The 22875-nt window shown below is 42.8% G+C and overlaps 1 protein-coding gene across 1 annotated transcript in view; it reads left to right on the top strand.

Moving 5' to 3' along the window:
- ROS1 (ROS proto-oncogene 1, receptor tyrosine kinase) overlaps positions 1-22875 on the top strand; it is a 150318-nt gene that overhangs the window by 17735 nt on the left and 109708 nt on the right. The window contains exons 6-9 of the mRNA XM_075269523.1: positions 408-615; positions 4252-4328; positions 8044-8160; positions 9072-9256. Of these exons, the coding sequence (XP_075125624.1) occupies positions 408-615; positions 4252-4328; positions 8044-8160; positions 9072-9256 (587 nt within the window). The remainder of the gene's footprint in view (positions 1-407; positions 616-4251; positions 4329-8043; positions 8161-9071; positions 9257-22875) is intronic.

The following is a 22875-nucleotide window of genomic DNA, read 5'->3' on the forward strand; positions in this document are numbered from 1 at the left end:
CGATCCCATGATGAGTGGAGCCGCTGACACTTTCTCCTGTTGTTGAAAACTGATGCAGGTCGGCCCGGCGCAGTTGACGCTATGCAGTGATGTCATCTCCTGTGCCAAAACATGTAGTGACCTCACTGTAATTCTTCTATGGCAGAGCTAGGACTTTATAGTTCCATGCACTTTCATAGACTTCAACAGTATAGCACAGCATAGCACGCTGATACATTTGTGAGTGGAGCTCTCCCAGGAACAAAGTCTGGTGCCCTGCTCCGGGGGCTCCATAAACCATAGGGCCCAGTAAAAGTAAGTCTTAGGGTTAAAGCAGTCCTGGGTGCTCCTGCCAAATTAAGTGGATTTGGCTGATTTTAGTCTATGTATACAGTTCTTCATTTGCACCATTTATTGGTGTTTTTCAGTTCCTGCATCTGCACCCCTGATTGAAAGCCTTCACAGTTTTAGTGGCAACACAATAGAGGTCAGCTGGCTTCCTCCACTCTTCCCAAATGGACCTATTGTTGCCTATCATTTAAAACTCTCTGCTGATGGTGAAGTCCCGAATCTCATTTCAGTGACTGGGAAGCAACAGTTTCATTTTTATGGTACAAAACCAAGAACAACTTACAGGTAATACATACATATCTGATATACAGCAAATCACAATATATATACTACTGTATTCAAAAGTACAAGGCTTTAGACTGACTGATAGTATGCTATAAATCATCATAAAATCTGGTAAATCCCTAAACCATGAGCATTCTATATAGCAAACAGGAAGGAGGGAACTGTAGGGTACATATTTGCGTGCCATTCAATATTCCAGTGTCACTCCTCACTTGTAATATAACTGTCCTTATTTAAACTAGTTGTTGTAATTCCTAAAATAAATTACACTAGATATGTTTCTACATTAGAGACTAATGTGCCATCACAGGTGAATTATATGGAGGAGCAAGATAGTATATGCCTTATGTAGTGTTTCATGATGCTCTTAACACCACATCTGTTAATGCTTATAGAAAAGAAAACTATATATAAAAGCTAAGCCCCTCATACCAAGAGCCAAAGACATGTCCAATAGTACTGTTCTATGTCATGACGGCATGTTCCATCTCTCCAAGGCTTATCCTTAGTAGAGATAGAATACTGAGACCACGATGAATTTGCAACACTCCGAAGTCTAAAAAATCTTCAATGCTTTATTTCATCTTCTTAAAAAACAAACAGGCCATAAACCAGACAATGGGACGAAAAACAACGTGAAAATAAAATCACTTCGCTTACGCGTTTCGGGGGGCAGCCCCCCCTTAATCATAGCTATGATTAAGGGGGGGCTGCCCCCCGAAACGCGTAAGCGAAGTGATTTTATTTTCACGTTGTTTTTCGTCCCATTGTCTGGTTTATGGCCAGTTTGTTTTTTAAGAAGATGAAATAAAGCATTGAAGATTTTTTAGACTTCGGAGTGTTGCAAATTCATCGTGGTCTCAGTATTCTATCTCTGCTAAAGAAAGATTCCCATGGTCCAGGAACGGAGTTTGGCACCTCCTCGAAGTCAGATACAAGTGGTAAGAGACGGCCATCCCATATTTTTTGTATTTTTTTGTATTTATTGCTTATCCTTAGTCCCTTACCTCTGATATTACCAATCAATAAGTTGGTGTTATTGGGTAACTACAGTCCTATGAAAAAGTTTGGGCACCCCTATTAATCTTAATCATTTTTAGTTCTAAATATTTTGGTGTTTGCAACAGCCATTTCAGTTTGATATATCTAATAACTGATGGACACAGTAATATTTCAGGATTGAAATGAGGTTTATTGTACTAACAGAAAATGCGCAATATGCATTAAACCAAAATTTGACCGGTGCAAAAATATGGGCACCTCAACAGAAAAGTGACATTAATATTTAGTACATCCTCCTTTTGCAAAGATAACAGCCTCTAGTTGCTTCCTGTAGCTTTTAATCAGTTCCTGGATCCTGGATGAAGGTATTTTGGACCATTTCTTTCTACAAAACAATTCAAGTTCAGTTAAGTTTGATGGTCGCCGAACATGGACAGCCCGCTCTCAAATGATCTGAAAACAAAGATTGTTCAACATAGTTGTTCAGGGGAAGGATACAAAACGTTGTCTCAGAGATTTAACCTGTCAGTTTCCACTGTGAGGAACATAGTAAGGAAATGGAAGACCACAGGGACAGTTCTTGTTAAGCCCAGAAGTGGCAGGCCAAGAAAAATATCAGAAAGGCAGAGAAGAAGAATGGTGAGAACAGTCAAGGACAATCCACAGACCACCTCCAAAGAGCTGCAGCATCATCTTGCTGCAGATGGTGTCACTGTGCATCGGTAACAATACAGCGCACTTTGCACAAGGAGAAGCTGTATGGGAGAGTGATGAGAAAGAAGCCGTTTTTGCACGTACGCCACAAATAGAGTTGCCTGAGGTATGCAAAAGCACATTTGGAGAAGCCAACTTCATTTTGGAAACAAAGATTGAGTTGTTTGGTTATAAAAAAAGGCGTTATGCATGGCGTCCAAAAAGAAACAGCATTCCAAGAAAAACACTTGCTACCCACTGTAAAATTTGGTGGAGGTTCCATCATGCTTTGGGGCTGTGTGGCCAATGCCGGCATCGGGAATCTTGTTAAAGTTGAGAGTCGCATGGATTCCACTCAGTATCAGCAGATTCTTGAGAATAATGTTCAAGAATCAGTGACGAAGTTGAAGTTACGCCGGGGATGGATATTTCAGCAAGACAATGATCCAAAACACCGCTCCAAATCCTCAGGCATTCATGCAGAGGAACAATTACAATGTTCTGGAATGGCCATCCCAGTCCCCAGACCTGAATATCATTGAACATCTGTGGGATGATTTGAAGCGGGCTGTCCATGCTCGGCGACCATCTAACTTAACTGAACTTGAATTGTTTGTCCAAAATACCTTTATCCAGGATCCAGGAACTGATTAAAAGCTACAGGAAGCGACTAGAGGCTGTTATCTTTGCAAAAGGAGGATGTACTAAATATTAATGTCACTTTTCTGTTGAGGTGCCCATACTTTTGCACCGGTCAAATTTTGGTTTCATGCATATTGCACATTTTCTGTTAGTACAATAAACCTCATTTCAATCCTGAAATATTACTGTGTCCATCAGTTATTAGATATATCAAACTGAAATGGCTGTTGCAAATACCAAAATATTTAGAACTAAAAATGATTAAGATTAATAGGGGTGCCCAAACTTTTTCATAGGACTGTACATATACACAGTATATATATATATATATATATATATATATATATATATATATATCATGTGGCCGGGCAGCTGTAGCGAATAGGCAGAGGACTATTTTGTTTTGTCATAGCAGCCTGCCGTTTGGGTGAAATATCTGGTTTTCCCATGTAGACATGTGGCGTATCAGTTGTTATTGGTTTGGATGTTTTCTTGAACATCCACATCACTTTATACTATATAACTCACTAGGTGGCTCCACTAGAGGCAATATACAAAGCAATGAACGATGGGATAAATGTACAGAAAAGATAGGCAGAAGTTCCCACAGTGTTAAACAAATAAGACATTTGCATTTGGAGCTGTGTTGGTGTATAGAGGTACTGGAAAGCTGTACTTCAGTTTATAACAGAAATATGGCATATCCAGCTATGTAACAATCCAATCCCAATACTGTTCTATATACACCCCCTACAGGTACAATTCCATTGTCACAGCTGCATTATTACTAGCGAAACGCCCCCTTACTTACCCACACAATATGATGCTTCCTTACTTAGGGCTGGTTCACATCTGCGCCCGGTCTCCGTTCTGCAGGTTTCTGTTTCCTGCACAAAACAGAGGCAGGAGACGGAAACCTGCAGGACTCTTTCTTACCCATTCATTTGAATGGGTTTGAAAGATGTCCGGCCGTGAGCGCCAGTGAGCGTTTTATGCTCTCCGCCGCGAAACCAGTTTTTAAAAATCGGACACAGAGTCGGACATGCAGTACTCTGTGTCCGGTTTTAAAAAAACGGTTTCGTGGCGGAGAGCATAAAATGCTCACGGTGCTCACGGCCAGACCCGCTCTGACAGCTTTACGTCTTCTGCATGCAGAAGACGGAAAGCTGAGAACGGAGACCCGAACGCTGGTGTGAACCCAGCATCACCCACACAGTATGGTGTACTCTTAATGGTCTCCCCAGGCTCCACAATGTTAGCAATGCATGTCATAGTCACGCATTGTTTATTGTTTAATAGGTTTTCCATCGCTGCAGTAAATACAGAAGGAGAAGGCCCTGCTGCAGATGCTAACATCACCACATTGGGATCAGCAGGTATATTATGTATTACAACTTTAACAAAAAAAAAAAAAAAACATGCGTTGTAATAGTGCAGTGCTTCACAGGGATGAAATTCTCTATGTGATGTACTATTAAGACAGTATAGGAAGAGGTTAATATATGGTTAATACAAAATACTGTTTAGACTGCAAATGTAAATCACTCAGAGATCAATAAAGATAAGTTTAATCAACTAAATTTACCTAAATTTACTAAAATAATCATAAAGTCTTCCAAGTAAAGACACTTCAGAGTAAAAATAGATAACGTGCAGCTCATAGAGTATATACAAAACATGACTTTTGTGAGCTAGAATATTGACTAGCTGTCATTCTGTGACCTCAATTATAGAAGTATATTATCCAAAGCAAAATCTACAGATATATACCCCATACTAGCATTATTTCTTATTATCATGGCTACTTTTCCAAAACCATATCATGATATAACTTATAGTCATGTTCTGTTTGAGTGCCAAAAACTAGGAACACAAATCGCACCCCTGAAATGTATCCAATGGTAGAACTCTTGGCATGCTGGAATCACCCCAAATACTAGATTCTTGTTTGCCATGGGGTGGGTAGTGCGGAAATATAAGAAAAATCAATTTACAAACTGCATCTCCTATGAAAATAAATAATAAAATATTATCTATGATGATGCAAGCATTAATAGTATTATACACGGTTTATGTAAGTAATATAGAAATTCTGGAAAATGTTATGCCATGGCTGACTTGTATATTTAAGTACAAATTAAAAGAAAACAGAAGAGTAATGCAGTGCTACCCATTAGGCCTTAACAGCGATAATAAAGCAGCCTTTTGTAAGTCTATTTTATATTGGCAAATCATTCAAATACAGCAGCTAAGTAACATATCAGTCTTCTTTATCTATAGCTCCTGCTTTGTGCAGCAAAACCAAACCTAAATATCTTCCAATGTACTGAAATAATTAAGGCATAAAGTCAAACAATGATGGTCTTTCTCCTACTACAGATAATACCTTCTAGTATTTGGTGGTCTGAAGACTACCAATGGCCAGCAGGATGAAAAAGGAACACTTTGATAATTATAGTGTATGAGTTACTATTTAATAGCTGGAGGTATTTGTATTATCATGCCCTCCTAAATGTATGCCTTGTTTTGAACAATAATTTTGTGGAAGGGTTAGGATGTAAGATGGCCATAGACTTTAGATAGCTGCTGGCTGAATGCTCCATTGGTCAAAACTCAAAAGCTATTTCTTTTGGGGTTCACCATTGGGGAGTGAACACATCGAAGTAGATCCAGGTAGACCAATATTATCACTATACACTGACCATAAGTGGGTATATACTGGATCTACTCTAGAATACTGGAAAAATATATTAACTTACAGGTGACGCCTCTTTCTGTAACAGTTCACTTCACAGTTTCTGTCGCTTTCATCTGGACCAAACCACCACCATCACTTCCTCTAGCTGAGACTTGCAGCTAACCTACATTTCCCTCACCTACACAAAAACCCTATTCTGCTGCGACCCCATTTATGGAATATATATTATAAAAATTCCCTGGAAGTGAATAATAGCTCCTGTGTGCCCCCTTAAAATAATAAAGCTCCTTAATTAATACCTTAGTTTGCCCCTATTAAGTAATGCCTTTTGTGTGACCCTAATAAATAAAGCCTCTAATAAAGCCCCTATGTACTCCCTAATTAATAATGCCCACGATGTACCTCTTTAAATCAATAATGCCACCTTAAATTAACACTGCTCAATTCGCCAGAATTAATCCCCCTTGTATTACTTATGCCCCAATGCCCCCTTACATAATTATTCCACATTAAGGTCTCCATTGTATTAATAATGCCCCTTTTAACCCCATTGCATTAATATTGTCCCAAATACCCCTTACATTTTATTGTCCCTTGTATTCATTTTGTTTTCAGTTCCGCTCTTATATAAATAATGCCCCTTGTATTAATACATCCCTTTAATAAATATTCACCCATAATATTACTGCCTCCAATGTCTGTCTATCTATCTATCTATCTATCTATCTATCTATCTATCTATCTGTCTGTCTGTCTGTCTGTCTGTCTGTCTGTCTGTCTGTCTATCCATCCATCCATCCATCTATCTATCCATCTCTCTCTCTCTCTCTCTCTCTCTCTCTCTCTCATCTATCTATCTATCTATCTATCTATCTATCTATCTATCTATTTATTTAAATGTTTTCCCCCTAATTTCCCTCTTATATAAAGACCGTGTGAGCCCAACTAAGTCAGCCACCCTTAACCCTTGCTGGCTAAGCCTATTACATGCATGCTTTTCTGAACATGTCTGTGTTCTGAATGGGGAGAGTGGTGTAAGATATTGCCGGACTCTTCTGGCCATGCCTTATCTTCCCTAAGAAGTATAGATTAATATTTAGCAGTCTGATCTTTGTTTCTACTGACAACAGCCATTAGGGAAAGAGGGGATAGCCCTCATGTACATCAGATATTTAAAGTTAGAGGGTTTGGACATCATAATGTATTGTGTATGGCCATGTTGTTTGGTGTAGACTATTTTAGTGTCTACTTACTTCTTTGGTTGCAATTTTGCAGTTGACACCAAGCATAGCAAAGCACTACCTCTTTAGATACATCAGCCCCTTCCCAGCACTCTTGACCATAACTGAGAAAAACACAGTGCATGGAAGCATCATACCTATTTAAAGACGACCTTTCATATCCTTGGGCACATGCGGTTTTATATACCACTAGAAAACCGACAGTGCACTGAATTCAGCTTTCCCATTATGTGCCCTGGGGGAAGAGATCGGTGCATTTACCAATACTTTTTCAATGTCAGAAGGGCTGGAAACGCTCCTCCTGACAGTCTGTCCGTAGCGCTATACTGTCAGAGGGGGCATTCCTTACCACCCAGCCATGATGCTGAATGATGAGGAACGCCTTCTCCCTCCTTATAGTACTTGTCTATAGACTAGCCTATAGTCTCGAAAGCTTGCAATCTGTCATAATTTTTTTAGCCATTAAAAAGGTATCAACTACTGAAGACTCTCAATCTTTATATATGGTATATACACTGAATGAAACTCTTCCCTCAAAGTACATACAGACACTGTACCTCATTACAAAGGAGTTATTAACAGATCTCATATAAATGTAACCTACTCTTTCCATATAGTAAGTAGATACATTGTAATGTTCTAATTCCATAATAAGAGTACTGTTCTAACAAAATTGCCTTTATATTGTCATAATTGGGTTTATATTTATTCACTGGAAAAAGATCTCACCCAAATGACCAGTCCTGTGATATGTCATGTGTTTTCAAGCCCCAAGTATACACAGACTAAATTTCCATTTAGATGAGAACCAGCATCTGTTCATTTTTATCATGCGGAGCTTGGCTATGGCCATTGATCATTCATTACAAAGCAGTAGCACTGCCCATTGAGTAACTATTTTATCAGAGGCACCATACAAATCTAACGGAGATAACAATCTCACAAATCCTGTGGAAACAAAAGTCAAAAGAAAATATCCATGGTAACCTAATAACACGGGAGATGCATCAAGGAGTAGCTCAATACTGTCGTACTTATTGCCAGATACTCAGCAGAGTGTTCCTTCTATGTAACAAACAAATTGGTACTATGGCTGCCAAGACCATTAACATTGACAAATGCAATCTCTATGTCTGATCACACTCTATTTAGTTCCAGATAACTCTCAGTGGTTCCTTATGTCAAATAATGACACTCTTAAACTATGGGAAAACCTGGAGTATGATATACATGAAGCTCAATGTCTTTCGACAAGCAGCAGGATACACAGTAAGTGTATGGTTCATTGTAGCATATCTTTACAATAAATGTACAATGCAAGCATAAAAAATGCAAAATGTCATCATAGGCTTAATATCAATAAAATTCACAAGAAGGATAACAATAGAGTGCACATCAAGTTGCAATAATAATCAATCTTTATTGTACAACAATCATATAAGACAAGGACAAACTGTTAGAACCTTTTAGAATCGTTCAATAAGATGTAAAAACCCTTGCCATTGTAAGCCCAGATATGGAGGATAGAGAATGATATATAATCAAAGTATCCAATAAGACAACAGCCAACAAGGCCAGGATCAGGCAAACCCGGGCAAACCTGTGCTCCACGGGGGGCCCACTCGGCTGCTGTTTGATACCACTTGTTGTACCCATGTCAAACCAGGCAGATTAAGGTTAGGATTGCATATAGGAGAGGCATAGTTAGCCTCTACTTCAACAATACAACACGCTAAAATGCAGAGGCTCCGGGTGTGATAGCTGTGACGGGCTGGCGGTTTTATTATTTTATCCTGTTTTATATGACGATTTTTATTGTAATTTAGTGTGCACACTATTGGTATCCTTCTTGTGTCTATTTTAGGATAATTGATAACTTATTGGTTAGGTTATACTTTTCTGCCTGTTAAATACAATAAATTATGAAGTACTCTAGGTAAAACTAAGTCAAAAGTATACACTTTTAACATCCGTTTCACCAAACAGAAGATTATGGGGATGATGAGGAACACATTTTACTGTTTCAAAATGTGCCTGCTAAACAGACGATTAAAACATAATATGAACAGCTCCTTAATTCCCTATCTGCCAGTCAATATGATCTTTTCAGACAATCTGATTGACTTAATTGGGTATAATCAATGTCTGGATCTCAATTCCTATCTCCCTTTTTTTCCTAGGTGTCTCTGTTAATGTGCACACAGAAGAAGTCTATTTCTCAGAGGACAATAATATTTGGTTGAAAGGAGTCAATAACATGTCAGACACTTCTGATCCCAAGATATTTCACACTGGCCATGGGGCTATAACTTCTTTGTGTGTAGACTGGTTACATAACAAGATATATTTTATCATGTATGATCAGGTTAGTATGTGCTTTGCATCCAGTCGTGAGTTAGATTTGCATGTCTAGGTATGTCTTATATATGCATGTTTTGGTATCCAGGTAATGGGGTGTATGTGTATATATTTTTCATATATAGAATATATCTCTATATCTGTATCTATTTATCTATCTAATTATCTATCATGAAAAACATGGAATAAAGCTGTCAGCCATGAGGGCTTCTTATAAACTGAACCTATCAGATGGTTTTTCTACTCCTAGCAGGTCCCAGCGTAACAGCCTAACCATTGTAACACCATGTGCTGTGGTTTCAGTTGTGAAGCAATGAGCATGATGCTTCTTTTATTGTGCGCTGAATACAATGATTATACCTTTTTTTGATGAGGGTTTTGCATACTCTTTTGAATATAATCTTACTAGTCGCCCTCACGTACCTTGTAAGGCATGACTGACATGGGTCTCAGTGATGTCATCCTGTTATCCTTCCAAAGTAGCATGAAAATCTCATATAGGCCCCATTACATCTGCTTCTTTGTTCTGGATTCCTTGTTGATAGAGTAACAAGGCTATTCTAGGCAGTGAGGGTACCTTTGAAGCAGGAGCAACTGCACCTATGTGAGTTGTTGATGCTGATTGGAATGATAAGGATTAGCGACTAGAGATGAGCGAACAGTGTTCTATCGAACTCATGTTCGATCGGATATTAGGCTGTTCGGCATGTTCGAATCGAATCGAACACCGCGTGGTAAAGTGCGCCATTACTCGATTCCCCTCTCACCTTCCCTGGCGCCTTTTTTGCTCCAATAACAGCGCAGGGTAGGTGGGACAGGAACTACGACACCGGTGACGTTGAAAAAAGTAGGCAAAACCCATTGGCTGCCGAAAACATGTGACCTCTAATTTAAAAGAACAGCGACGCCCAGCTTCGCGTCATTCTGAGCTTGCAATTCACCGGGGACGGAGGTTTCCGTCCAGTTAGCTAGGGGTTAGATTCTGGGTAGGCAGGGACAGGCTAGGATAGGAAGGAGAAGACAACCAACAGCTCTTATAAGAGCTAAATTCCAGGGAGAAGCTTGTCAGTGTAACGTGGCACTGACGGGCTCAATCGCCGCAACCCAGCTTTCTGCGGATCCTGAATGGAATACACTGACAGTGTATTCCCGTATACCCGATATATACCCCCGATACCCGTTCCAACGGTGTGCCCCCCCACCTTCACCCCAGAAATACCCTGCAAGTCCCCTAGCAATAGAATTGGGGCTATATACACCCACTATTTTTGCTACTGCCATATAGTGCCATTGTCTGACTGGGAATTCAAAGAATATATTGGGGTTACATATCACTTCAATTCCAGGGAGAAGCTTGTCAGTGTAACGTGGCACTGACGGGCTCAATCGCCGCAACCCAGCTTTCCCAGGATCCTGAATGGAACACACTGACAGTGTATTCCCGTATACCCCATATATACACCCCAAATCCCCGTTCCAACGGTGTGCCCCCCCACCTTCACCTCAGAAATACCCTGCAAGTCCCCAAGCAATAGAATTGGAGCTATATACACCCACAATTTTTGCTACTGGTATATAGTGCCATTGTCTCACTGGGAATTCAAAGAATATATTGGGGTTACGTGCACCCACAATTTTTGCTACTGGTATATAGTGCCATTGTCTGACTGGGAATTCAAAGAATATATTTGGGTTATGTGCACCCACAATTTTTGCTACTGCTATATAGTGCCAGTTTCTGACTGGTAATTCAAAGAATATATTGGGGTTACGTGCACCCACAATTTTTGCTACTGGTATATAGTGCCATTGTCTGACTGGGAATTCAAAGAATATATTGGGGTTACGTGCACCCACAATTTTTGCTACTGGTATATAGTGCCATTGTCTCACTGGGAATTCAAAGAATATATTGGGGTTACAAATACCCTCATTTCTTGCTACTGCCATATAGTGCCAGTTTCTGACTGGGAATTCAAAGAATATATTGGGGTTACGTGCACCCACAATTTTTGCTACTGGTATATAGTGCCATTGTCTGACTGGGAATTCAAAGAATATATTGGGGTTATGTGCACCCACAATTTTTGCTACTGCTATATAGTGCCAGTTTCTGACTGGTAATTCAAAGAATATATTGGGGTTACGTGCACCCACAATTTTTGCTACTGGTATATAGTGCCATTGTCTGACTGGGAATTCAAAGAATATATTGGGGTTACGTGCACCCACAATTTTTGCTACTGGTATATAGGGCCATTGTCTCACTGGGAATTCAAAGAATATATTGGGGTTACAAATACCCTCATTTCTTGCTACTGCCATATAGTGCCAGTTTCTGACTGGGAATTCAAAGAATATATTGGGGTTACGTGCACCCACAATTTTTGCTACTGGTATATAGTGCCATTGTCTGACTGGGAATTCAAAGAATATATTGGGGTTACGTGCACCCACAATTTTTGCTACTGGTATATAGTGCCATTGTCTCACTGGGAATTCAAAGAATATATTGGGGTTACGTGCACCCACAATCTTTGCTACTGGTATATAGTGCCATTGTCTCACTGGGAATTCAAAGAATATATTGGGGTTACGTGCACCCACAATTTTTGCTACTGGTATATAGTGCCATTGTCTGACTGGGAATTCAAAGAATATATTGGGGTTATGTGCACCCACAATTTTTGCTACTGGTATATAGTGCCATTGTCTCACTGGGAATTCAAAGAATATATTGGGGTTACAAATACCCTCATTTCTTGCTACTGCCATATAGTGCCAGTTTCTGACTGGGAATTCAAAGAATATATTGGGGTTACGTGCACCCACAATTTTTGCTACTGGTATATAGTGCCATTGTCTCACTGGGAATTCAAAGAATATATTGGGGTTACAAATACCCTCATTTCTTGCTACTGGAGACAGTCTGTGAAGGATAAGCATCTCCCAACATGAGCTCCTGACTTTCATCAAAGTAAACCTTGTAATTGAGCTACCTGCAAGACGAAAACCAGGAAATATCGGCTCCATGGAAGACATAACTAAGCGAGACTAAAAACATCCCAAGAGAAAAATGAAATAAGAACAGAAAAAGGATTTTAAAATACAAGAGAAGATTCCTACAGACCTCAGACTGGCTGAATGCAACAGGAACATCACATCTGACCCCAGGATCCCACATCACAGAAGGTAGGGCCATCACTTGGCTAATCCCATAAGCAAGTAGATTATCCCTCAGAAATAAGGAAATCGGGGACACCCTTAGATTCTGGGAACCTGGGAGATTATAATATGGATTTCTTAGATGAACTTAGTAAGATCTCCAAAGCCACGGATAAAATAGAACCTAGGACAAGGTCCCAGCACAGCAGGGGGTCAGGAATCCCAGAAGGTGTGAAAGAAGCAATGCAGCCAACAGAGGACATTGACTGTTATGCGAAGAGCACTGTCTCTGTACACAGTGGGGGACAGGCCACTCTACAGACTACATACCCTGATAACATGAGTGCCAATGAAAAGAAAAATGCAAAGAAAGATCTCCTCAAAGCCCATGCTGAGACCCTGTTTGCTGATTACACATCAAACCAAAGAATGACTAACCTCATTATGCACACCGATTATATAAGAGACTGGCAGCATGCAATATGTGACTGCTACAAGAGTACAACAGAAGAGGCAGACACAGGCAAAATAACAATCAGAATAAAAAACCCACAAGGGGCCGGCGAAGTGATTCTCACAACATCCATTTTTAATAATGGGACTTTAATGATTCAAGGAAAAGAAGATAGGCTTCACCAATGCATAGAAAAATTCCCAGAGATCAAGAATCAGGCACAACTAAAAAGGGGCACAGACACAGGACCACCCACTGACTCAGGTGAATTACCCGTGACATCCCCCAACACTGCCAGTACACAGACACAAGCCAGCAAGCCCTCCCCCAACTCCTCACACCTCTCAGTAGAGTCCCTCACAGAGACTGTATCCCGGCTGGAGAGAGATTTTACTATCTATAAACACAATTATAATAGAAACTGTAATGTCAACGAACTGTCCAGCACAAATGGCGACACAAAAGCCATCCACAAACTTATCCAGGAAAACACAAATCTGAGAAAAGAGATAGCAGCCTGCCAGCAAGAGAATGTCAAGCTGTGGGATAAAATGACGCAATGCCTACAAGAAATCACAGAACTAAAGGAAGAGTTATCAGGCCTGAAACTACAGACACAAGAGATAAGATCTAAGGAAGAGGGGGAGGAAAACACAACAGACTCTGATCAAGGTACCAATAAGCCAGAAATGCCTCAAACATCACAAGAAAGTCCAGAACTGCCCATCACCCCAGACATAGAGCCAGAGAGAACCCAAACAACGAGAACCTCAAACCCAGATATAGTCCTGATCATAGACTCCAATGGCAAGTACATTAATACAAGAAAGCTCTTCCCACGGCAAAGAGTCAAGAAAATCCACAGCCCAACCATTGAAAAAGCCAACATTGTCATTTGCAAGCCTTTCTTCACTACCCCGAAACACATTGTCATACACACAGGCACAGAAGATCTCACTGACCAGCCCCAACAGACAGCGGGCCAACTGGTCCAACTAGCAGAGAAAGCAAAGCAACAGTTCCCAGACAGTAGTATCATCCTGTCATCTCTGCTCCCACGAGACGGCATCTCTGAAGCTACCATCATGGGGATCAACAAAGAGCTGGCGACCAGAATCAGACAAACACCAGGCATCACCCTGGCACAACACCCCTCCATAGATAAGCGTCACCTATATGATGACAAACACCTCAATAAACATGGCGTCAGCCTCCTAGCGAAGGAATTCAAAGACTTAGTGCTCAACAGAGCCCCCGGGCCTAGACAACAAACAAAACAAAGAGTCATGGAAATAATACCCGACAACCGCCAATATCCAAGACAGAACCCCCCAAAGATGCCACCTATCAAGAAAAAGCCAACCAGAGCAACCCAGAGCACCGACATAGAGACAATAAAGAGAATAGAGCATGCGGTCACTACAATGGCCACAACAGCAATGCACATAAACCAATACCTGGCCACACTGCAACCAACCAAGAACCCAGCCCGTCCTCTGCAGGACAGCTCATTACAAGGTTTACACACCGAAGATGAAATCACTAACTATCAGTAGTTGGAACATACAAGGGCTGAACGCCTCAGCCTTTGGATCTAAATCAAAAGATCCAGACTTCATAGACAGACTAAAAAACATAGACATTCAAATCCTCCTAGAGACATGGACCCGGGCAGATGACGAGTCCCTAACACCCATGGGCTACAAGGAATTCTCAGTGCCCGCCCAGAAAAATAAGACCACCAAACATGGCCGCCACTCAGGAGGCATACTAATATGGTACAAGGAGGAACTCAAAGAACACGTAAAAGCTACCAAACGTGGAACTAATCACATATGGATAAAAATAAGCAGCTCCATCCTCAGCGGCCAGCAGGACATCTATCTCTGTGCAGTATATATGCCCCCACCAGGGTCCCCCTACCACGACCCCGACACTTACGAGGTCCTACAAAGGGAAGCCATCCACTTCCAACCCAAAGGCAGAGTACTAATATGCGGAGACCTGAATGCAAGGACAGGCACAGAGTTAGACTACCTGCCCCCCGACGACAACCCACATATGCACAGTAGCGAGATCCACCACCCAGAACCCACACAGACAAGAAGAAACAGCCAAGACAGAATTGTCAACAAGAGTGGGAGACAACTGCTGAACATGTGCCGAAGCCTAGGACTGTACATAATAAACGGACGTACCACAGGCGATCCCAGAGGACGCTTCACACTAAACTCTCAAGTGGGCAATAGCGTGGTGGACTATGCCATTACAGACGCAGACCTGTCAGACATTGAAGACTTGACAATCGCACCTGACTCCCATCTATCAGACCATAACCAGATCCTACTATACATGAGAACCAGGAACAAAACACCCACACATGAGCCCCAACAGTCCGGCCTCTACAACCTACCAAGACATTTCAAATGGGCCAACCACCAGGCCATAGAATATACCAATGCAATCAACCGACCCGAAATCAAGACACTGCTCACAAACTTCCATACAAACACCTATCAGCCAGACCAACAGGGAGTCACCAGAGCTGTGAAGGATCTCAAGTACATCCTACAGACCACAGCAGAACTAGCAGGCCTGAAACCAACCAAACCAATAAGACAAACCAACAAACAGTCCCACAAATGGTTCGACAGCGACTGCAAAGCACTACGCCATACCCTAAGAACAGCCTCCAACCAAAAACACAGGGACCCCAACAACAAGGAGGTGAGGGAAGCCTACAACAATCTATGCAAGCAATACAAGGGCACCCTCAGAGAGAAGAAACAGAGATATCTCTCCCACAAAATTGAGCAACTAGAGGACTCCCTCCAGGACAGCTCATTCTGGGAGACCTGGCACCACATGGGCACAAAGCCCAAGAAAAACTCTCTCCACATCCAAAATGGCAATATCTGGCTCAACTACTTCAGAGGTCTCTACAAAAACATCCCAGAAGAAGAACTAACTCCAGAACAGCAACAGATAATCACCAAACTGAGGGACATGGAGAAAGTCATCAAAGACTTCCAGAACCCTCTGGACTCACCAATCACCATAAAAGATATACAGGAAAGAATTGTCCTGCTGAAAGGCAAAAAGGCCAGTGGCCCTGATGGCATCCTACCAGAGATGATCAAATACAGCCCTCCAGCAATACACGCGGCACTGGCAAAGCTATTCACCCTCGTGCTCAATGCTGGACACTTCCCCGAAGACTGGAACAAAGGGCTCATAACCCCCATCTACAAGAATGGGGACCAATATAACCCCAACAACTACAGAGGGATCTGCGTCAGCAGCACGCTGGGGAAACTGTTCAACAGCATCATCAATAACAGAATCCTCACCTTCCTCACACAACACGGGGTCCTCAGCAAGAGCCAAGCAGGGTTCATGCCAAACCACCGCACCACAGACCATATCTACACCCTGCACAGCCTCATCAAGACGCACGTCCACAACACCAGAAGAGGCAAGATATTCGCCTGCTTCGTGGACTTTAAGAAGGCGTTTGATTCAGTATGGCACCCAGGCCTACTCCTAAAACTCCTAGAGAGTGGAATAGGAGGAAGAACGTACGACGTCATCAAGAGCTCCTACACCGGAAACCAGTGCAGTGTGAAGGTGAATGGGAAAAGGACAGCATACTTCCAACAGGCCCGAGGGGTCAGACAAGGCTGTAGCCTGAGCCCAACGCTCTTCAACATCTATATCAATGAACTGGCTACAGCCCTGGAGGCCTCACCAACCCCAGGCCTCACCCTGAACAATCGAGAGGTGAAGTTCCTGCTATACGCCGATGACCTCCTACTCCTGGCCCCCACCGAGAAAGACCTCCAAGAAAGCCTGTCAGTGCTGGAAAAATTCAGCACCACATGGGCCCTACCCATCAACCAGAAGAAGACCAAAATCATGGTATTTCAGAAGAAGGGCCACAATAAAGCCTCCACACCCCACAATTCACACTGAACGGCTCCACACTGGAGAAAACCAACAACTACACCTACCTGGGGCTGGAGCTCAGCCAATCAGGAAGCTTCAAAGCAGCAATAGAAACCCTGAAAGCAAAAGCCTGCAGAACCTTCTACGCCATCAGAAGACAACTGTACCACCTCAAACCACCGGTGAGGGTCTGGATGAAGATATTTGACGCTGTCATCTCCCCGATCCTTCTCTATGGCAGCGAGGTTTGGGGCCCAGCCACCTACCCAGACCAGTCAAGGTGGGATTCCAGCCCAACAGAGAACTTCCACCTGGAGTTCTGCAAATACCTGCTCCATGTCCATCGCAACACCACCAACATGGCCTGCAGGGCAGAGCTAGGCAGACTCCCCCTATGGCTCACCATACAGAAGAGGGCGCTAGCTTTCCAGGCACACATCCAGGGGAGCAAGCCCGACTCCTACCACCACCAAGCCTGGCTAAGCCACCCAAGCAAACCAGACATTCAACAACCAAACAGCAGACAACCACCAAACCAAAAACACCAACAGATGATAACCAAGGCCGAAATAAAGGCGACCACAGAGGCAAACAGAGAGCGGTACATTGAAGAATGGAGAAATGAAATAAATAACTCCAAGAAACTCACCGTGTACCAATCCCTACAAAGGGACTACACCATGGCCACCTACCTGGAGAGAATACGCCACCCCAAGCACATACAGACCCTGAGCCGGTACAGACTGAGCGCCCACAACCTAGAGATAGAGACGGGGCGATACAGGCAGACGTACAAGCCACGGGAGAAGAGACTGTGCCAGCACTGTGACCAGGGGGCCCTAGAAGACGAGACCCACTTCCTGCTACACTGCACCAAATACTCAGCTGTGAGGGCCGTCTACTACCAAAGACTCTCTGCTCACATCCCAGACTTCATATCTGCAGACGAGAAGAGGAAACTCTACATCCTACTGGGAGAAGAAGAGGCCACTGTGGAGATCGCTGCCCAATACGTGTCCAGCTGTCACCAAACAAGAGGAAGATGAGACTCCATGGACTGTTATATTTATCCCAAAACACCCGCCCCACCCACCCCCACCCCCACCTCCCCATATAGCAGTCACCAACGAAGAGGAAGATGAGACTCCATGGACTGTTATACCCCAAACCAACCGCCCTGCCCCACCCCACCTCCAACCCTCCCCATATAGCAGTCACCAACGAAGAGGAAGATGAGACTCCATGGACTGTTATAACCCAAAACCCCCCCCCCATACCCACCACCCACCCAACCCAACTCCCCCCCACCCACCCACCCACTTTACTAGCTTTGGCAATGCCAAATACCTATTCGGACGTGCCAATAAAGCATTTTTTGATTTGATTTGATTTGATTAGTGCCATTGTCTGACTGGGAATTCAAAGAATATATTGGGGTTATGTGCACCCACAATTTTTGCTACTGGTATATAGTGCCATTGTCTCACTGGGAATTCAAAGAATATATTGGGGTTACAAATACCCTCATTTCTTGCTACTGCCATATAGTGCCAGTTTCTGACTGGGAATTCAAAGAATATATTGGGGTTACGTGCACCCACAATTTTTGCTACTGGTATATAGTGCCATTGTCTGACTGGGAATTCAAAGAATATATTGGGGTTATGTGCACCCACAATTTTTGCTACTGCTATATAGTGCCAGTTTCTGACTGGTAATTCAAAGAATATATTGGGGTTACGTGCACCCACAATTTTTGCTACTGGTATATAGTGCCATTGTCTGACTGGGATTTCAAAGAATATATTTGGGTTATGTGCACCCACAATTTTTGCTACTGCTATATAGTGCCAGTTTCTGACTGGTAATTCAAAGAATATATTGGGGTTACGTGCACCCACAATTTTTGCTACTGGTATATAGTGCCATTATCTGACTGGGAATTCAAAGAATATATTGGGGTTACGTGCACCCACAATTTTTGCTACTGGTATATAGTGCCATTGTCTCACTGGGAATTCAAAGAATATATTGGGGTTACAAATACCCTCATTTCTTGCTACTGCCATATAGTGCCAGTTTCTGACTGGGAATTCAAAGAATATATTGGGGTTACGTGCACCCACAATTTTTGCTACTGGTATATAGTGCCATTGTCTGACTGGGAATTCAAAGAATATATTGGGGTTATGTGCACCCACAATTTTTGCTACTGCTATATAGTGCCAGTTTCTGACTGGTAATTCAAAGAATATATTGGGGTTACGTGCACCCACAATTTTTGCTACTGGTATATAGTGCCATTGTCTGACTGGGAATTCAAAGAATATATTGGGGTTATGTGCACCCACAATTTTTGCTACTGCTATATAGTGCCAGTTTCTGACTGGTAATTCAAAGAATATATTGGGGTTACGTGCACCCACAATTTTTGCTACTGGTATATAGTGCCATTGTCTCACTGGGAATTCAAAGAATTTATTGAGGTTACAAATACCCTCATTTCTTGCTACTGCCATATAGTGCCAGTTTCTGACTGGGAATTCAAAGAATATATTGGGGTTACGTGCACCCACAATTTTTGCTACTGGTATATAGTGCCATTGTCTGACTGGGAATTCAAAGAATATATTGGGGTTATGTGCACCCACAATTTTTGCTACTGCTATATAGTGCCAGTTTCTGACTGGTAATTCAAAGAATATATTGGGGTTACGTGCACCCACAATTTTTGCTACTGGTATATAGTGCCATTGTCTGACTGGGAATTCAAAGAATATATTGGGGTTACGTGCACCCACAATTTTTGCTACTGGTATATAATGCCATTGTCTGACTGGGAATTCAAAGGGTATATTGGGGTTACGTGCACCCACAATTTTTGCTACTGGTATATAGTGCCATTGTCTGACTGGGAATTCAAAGAATATATTGGGGTTATGTGCACCCACAATTTTTGCTACTGGTATATAGTGCCATTTTCTGACTGGGAATTCAAAGAATATATTGGGGTTATGTGCACCCACAATTTTTGCTACTGGTATATAGTGCCATTGTCTCACTGGGAATTCAAAGAATATATTGGGGTTACAAATACCCTCATTTCTTGTGTGGTAAAGTGTACGGTAAGGTGGTGGACGGAGTGTACATCTCGCCTGGTTTCCTCAGCCAGGCGAGATGAAGGAAAGCCAGGGTAATCATATTCTAGCAGAGCATAGTCTGCTGGAACTCTTGTTCCACATTATGGGCTGGCTTTTCTGGACTGGAGGGCAGGTTGGTAGTGGGAGCCTTCCAGTCCACACCCTTACTCCACCACGGGTTTTGCCCTGAGTCCGGGGCATTCACAGGTGAGCTTCCTTAGGGCTATCTACTGGGGAAGGAAGCTCAGTTAGGAGCCCTGGTACACACAAGGAGTGTGTGAGGAAAACAGGTACCTTGTGGACTTTGACTGGCTCATATGGTGACTCAACCTGCTGTAGGTCAGAGAGGTAACCTGCTGTATAGATAGAGCCGGATAAGGCTTAGGTTTTGTTTGTTGTTTTGTTTCTTTGCTGGCACCGTGTTTTATGCCGAATGCTCAAATAAAACACTGGACTTGTTTATTCTACTACCTGTCTGCATGGTGTTATTGCCGTTCCCAACTGTCTGAGCTGAACCCCTTACACTTGCTACTGCCATATAGTGCCAGTTTCTGACTGGGAATTCAAATAATATATTGGGGTTACGTGCACCCACAATTTTTGCTACTGGTATATAGTGCCATTGTCTGACTGGGAATTCAAAGAATATATTGGGGTTATGTGCACCCACAATTTTTGCTACTGGTATATAGTGCCATTGTCTGACTGGGAATTCAAAGAATATATTGGGGTTACAAATACCCTCATTTCTTGCTACTGCCATATAGTGCCAGTTTCTGACTGGGAATTCAAAGAATATATTGGGGTTACGTGCACCCACAATTTTTGCTACTGCTATATAGTGCCAGTTTCTGACTGGTAATTCAAAGAATATATTGGGGTTACGTGCACCCACAATTTTTGCTATTGGTATATAGTGCCATTGTCTCACTGGGAATTCAAAGAATATATTGGGGTTACATGCACCCACAATTTTTGCTACTGGTATATAGTGCCATTGTCTCACTGGGAATTCAAAGAATATATTGTGGTTACGTGCACCCACAATTTTTGCTACTGGTATATAGTGCCATTGTCTGACTGGGAATTCAAAGAATATATTGGGGTTATGTGCACCCACAATTTTTGGTATATAGTGCCAGTTTCTGAGTGGAAATTCCCCAAATAATTTGGGGATTCATTCACCCTACATCTCAGGCTCTTGCCATATTCACCCAGGTTGTCAGTGCTGCACCAGCTCGTTCCCAGACAGCTCGGCCCGAAAAACACGTTACCTATATAGAGGATTTGGACAATGAAGACAACGTGTTCTAAATCTAATGTCTGCACCTTCTCCAGAATTAAAATAAAGGCAGCGTTTAACTTTCAAATAGCACTGCACAAAGAAAGATCTTATCAGCTTGTCTCATGACATGCTACTAAAAAGTGTCATTTGTGTATCTTAATGTAAATATAGTTGTATAAGCTTTGTGGGTTTTAGGCACTGCCAAGTTATTTATTACCATCCGCTCCCTTATAATGATGATGACGCCAAAGTCACTGTGGGTGTTCAGAGCTCACAGCTTTGGTTGACATTTGTCTTTCTCTCTGTCGGTACCAGCTGTCTTTTTGGATACCGTAAAGTTATGTTGACTTTATTAACAGCTATAGAAGCTTTAGCCAGGTTGTGACGGTGTGTAACCCTAACAACACTAAGTGGGATACACATTAATAGTCTATGTACGCTAAACGTATCACTGAAGTAATTTTTTTTCCCTCTCCCCTAATATAAGAAAGGAACAGACATTAGACCTAGACCGGGGTTCGAGGCTTGTAAAAATCCAGTATTATTTGTTCTTCATGATGTGAAATATGTGTTGAAAAGCAACCCAAGATGAAGTCAGCCATGTGTGCCAGTGTGTTACTTGGCATGCCTTTGCTGGCCCCAACTGTAAGGGTCACTCTCCATTTCCTCCATTTTCCACTCCCCTTCACACCATTTGTGGTGAAGCAATGGGATGCACTGAAGTGCACCCTCTAGCCTCGTGTGGGACAGGGACATCAGATGCCACTCCAACCCCCTCGGCTTCCTCCGCCAGCCAACGGTGCGAAGATGAGAGGAGTGTGCTCTGAATGTTTTCTGCCTAGCAGAGGCTAGTTCTCACTTACGAAAATGGCCCCACTTTGACCTGTATATCAGGCACAATGGTGTAGGTTTCAAAGAAACATGGCACCAACAAGTTGAAAACGTGGGCCATGCGTGGACCGTGTTTGAGTCTGGCAAGCTCCAGATCTGCTACCAGGTTCCAGCCATTATCACAGGCGCAAAAATGCCAGGCCCCAGGTGTAGCAGGGAAAAAAAAATGCCATCTCAGCCAGGATGGCATCCCTGACCTCGGAGGCACTGTGCTGTCTGTCCCCCAAGCTGATCAGTTTCAGCACGGCCTGCTGACATCTCCCCACGCCAGTGTTACAGTGTTTGCCGCTAGTAGCTGGGGTGGAGGTTGCAGCATCGTAGGGTTTCAGTCTACTCCTGCCATGAATTTTGGCCTGGGAAAGGAGATAGGCCACCCCAGTTTGCACCCAAGGACCAGACTCCACCACATTCACCCTGCCTGTCATTAAAGATAAGCACTGCAGCATCCCTGACCACAGGCGCTTGTCCATGTGTCGGTGGTCAAGTGGACCTTGCAGCAAAGCGCAGAGCTCTGGGCCCGACTGATGTTATGGGACACATGCAGGCGCAAGGCAGGGACAGCACACCAAGAGAAGTAGTAACGGCTAGGCCCAGCATAGGGAGGTGCCCCAGCTGCCATCTGCTGACGGAAGGCCTGGGTCTCCAGAAGCATAAACAAACACCAACATCTCCAGGGCCAGCAGTTTATCGATGAGGCTGTTAAAGGCTTGGGCATGGGGGTGGGTTGTGTTGTACTTCTGCCTGCA

This window comes from Leptodactylus fuscus, chromosome 3 (genome assembly GCF_031893055.1).
Source record: "Leptodactylus fuscus isolate aLepFus1 chromosome 3, aLepFus1.hap2, whole genome shotgun sequence".
In the NCBI taxonomy this organism is placed as follows: Eukaryota; Metazoa; Chordata; class Amphibia; order Anura; family Leptodactylidae; genus Leptodactylus; species Leptodactylus fuscus.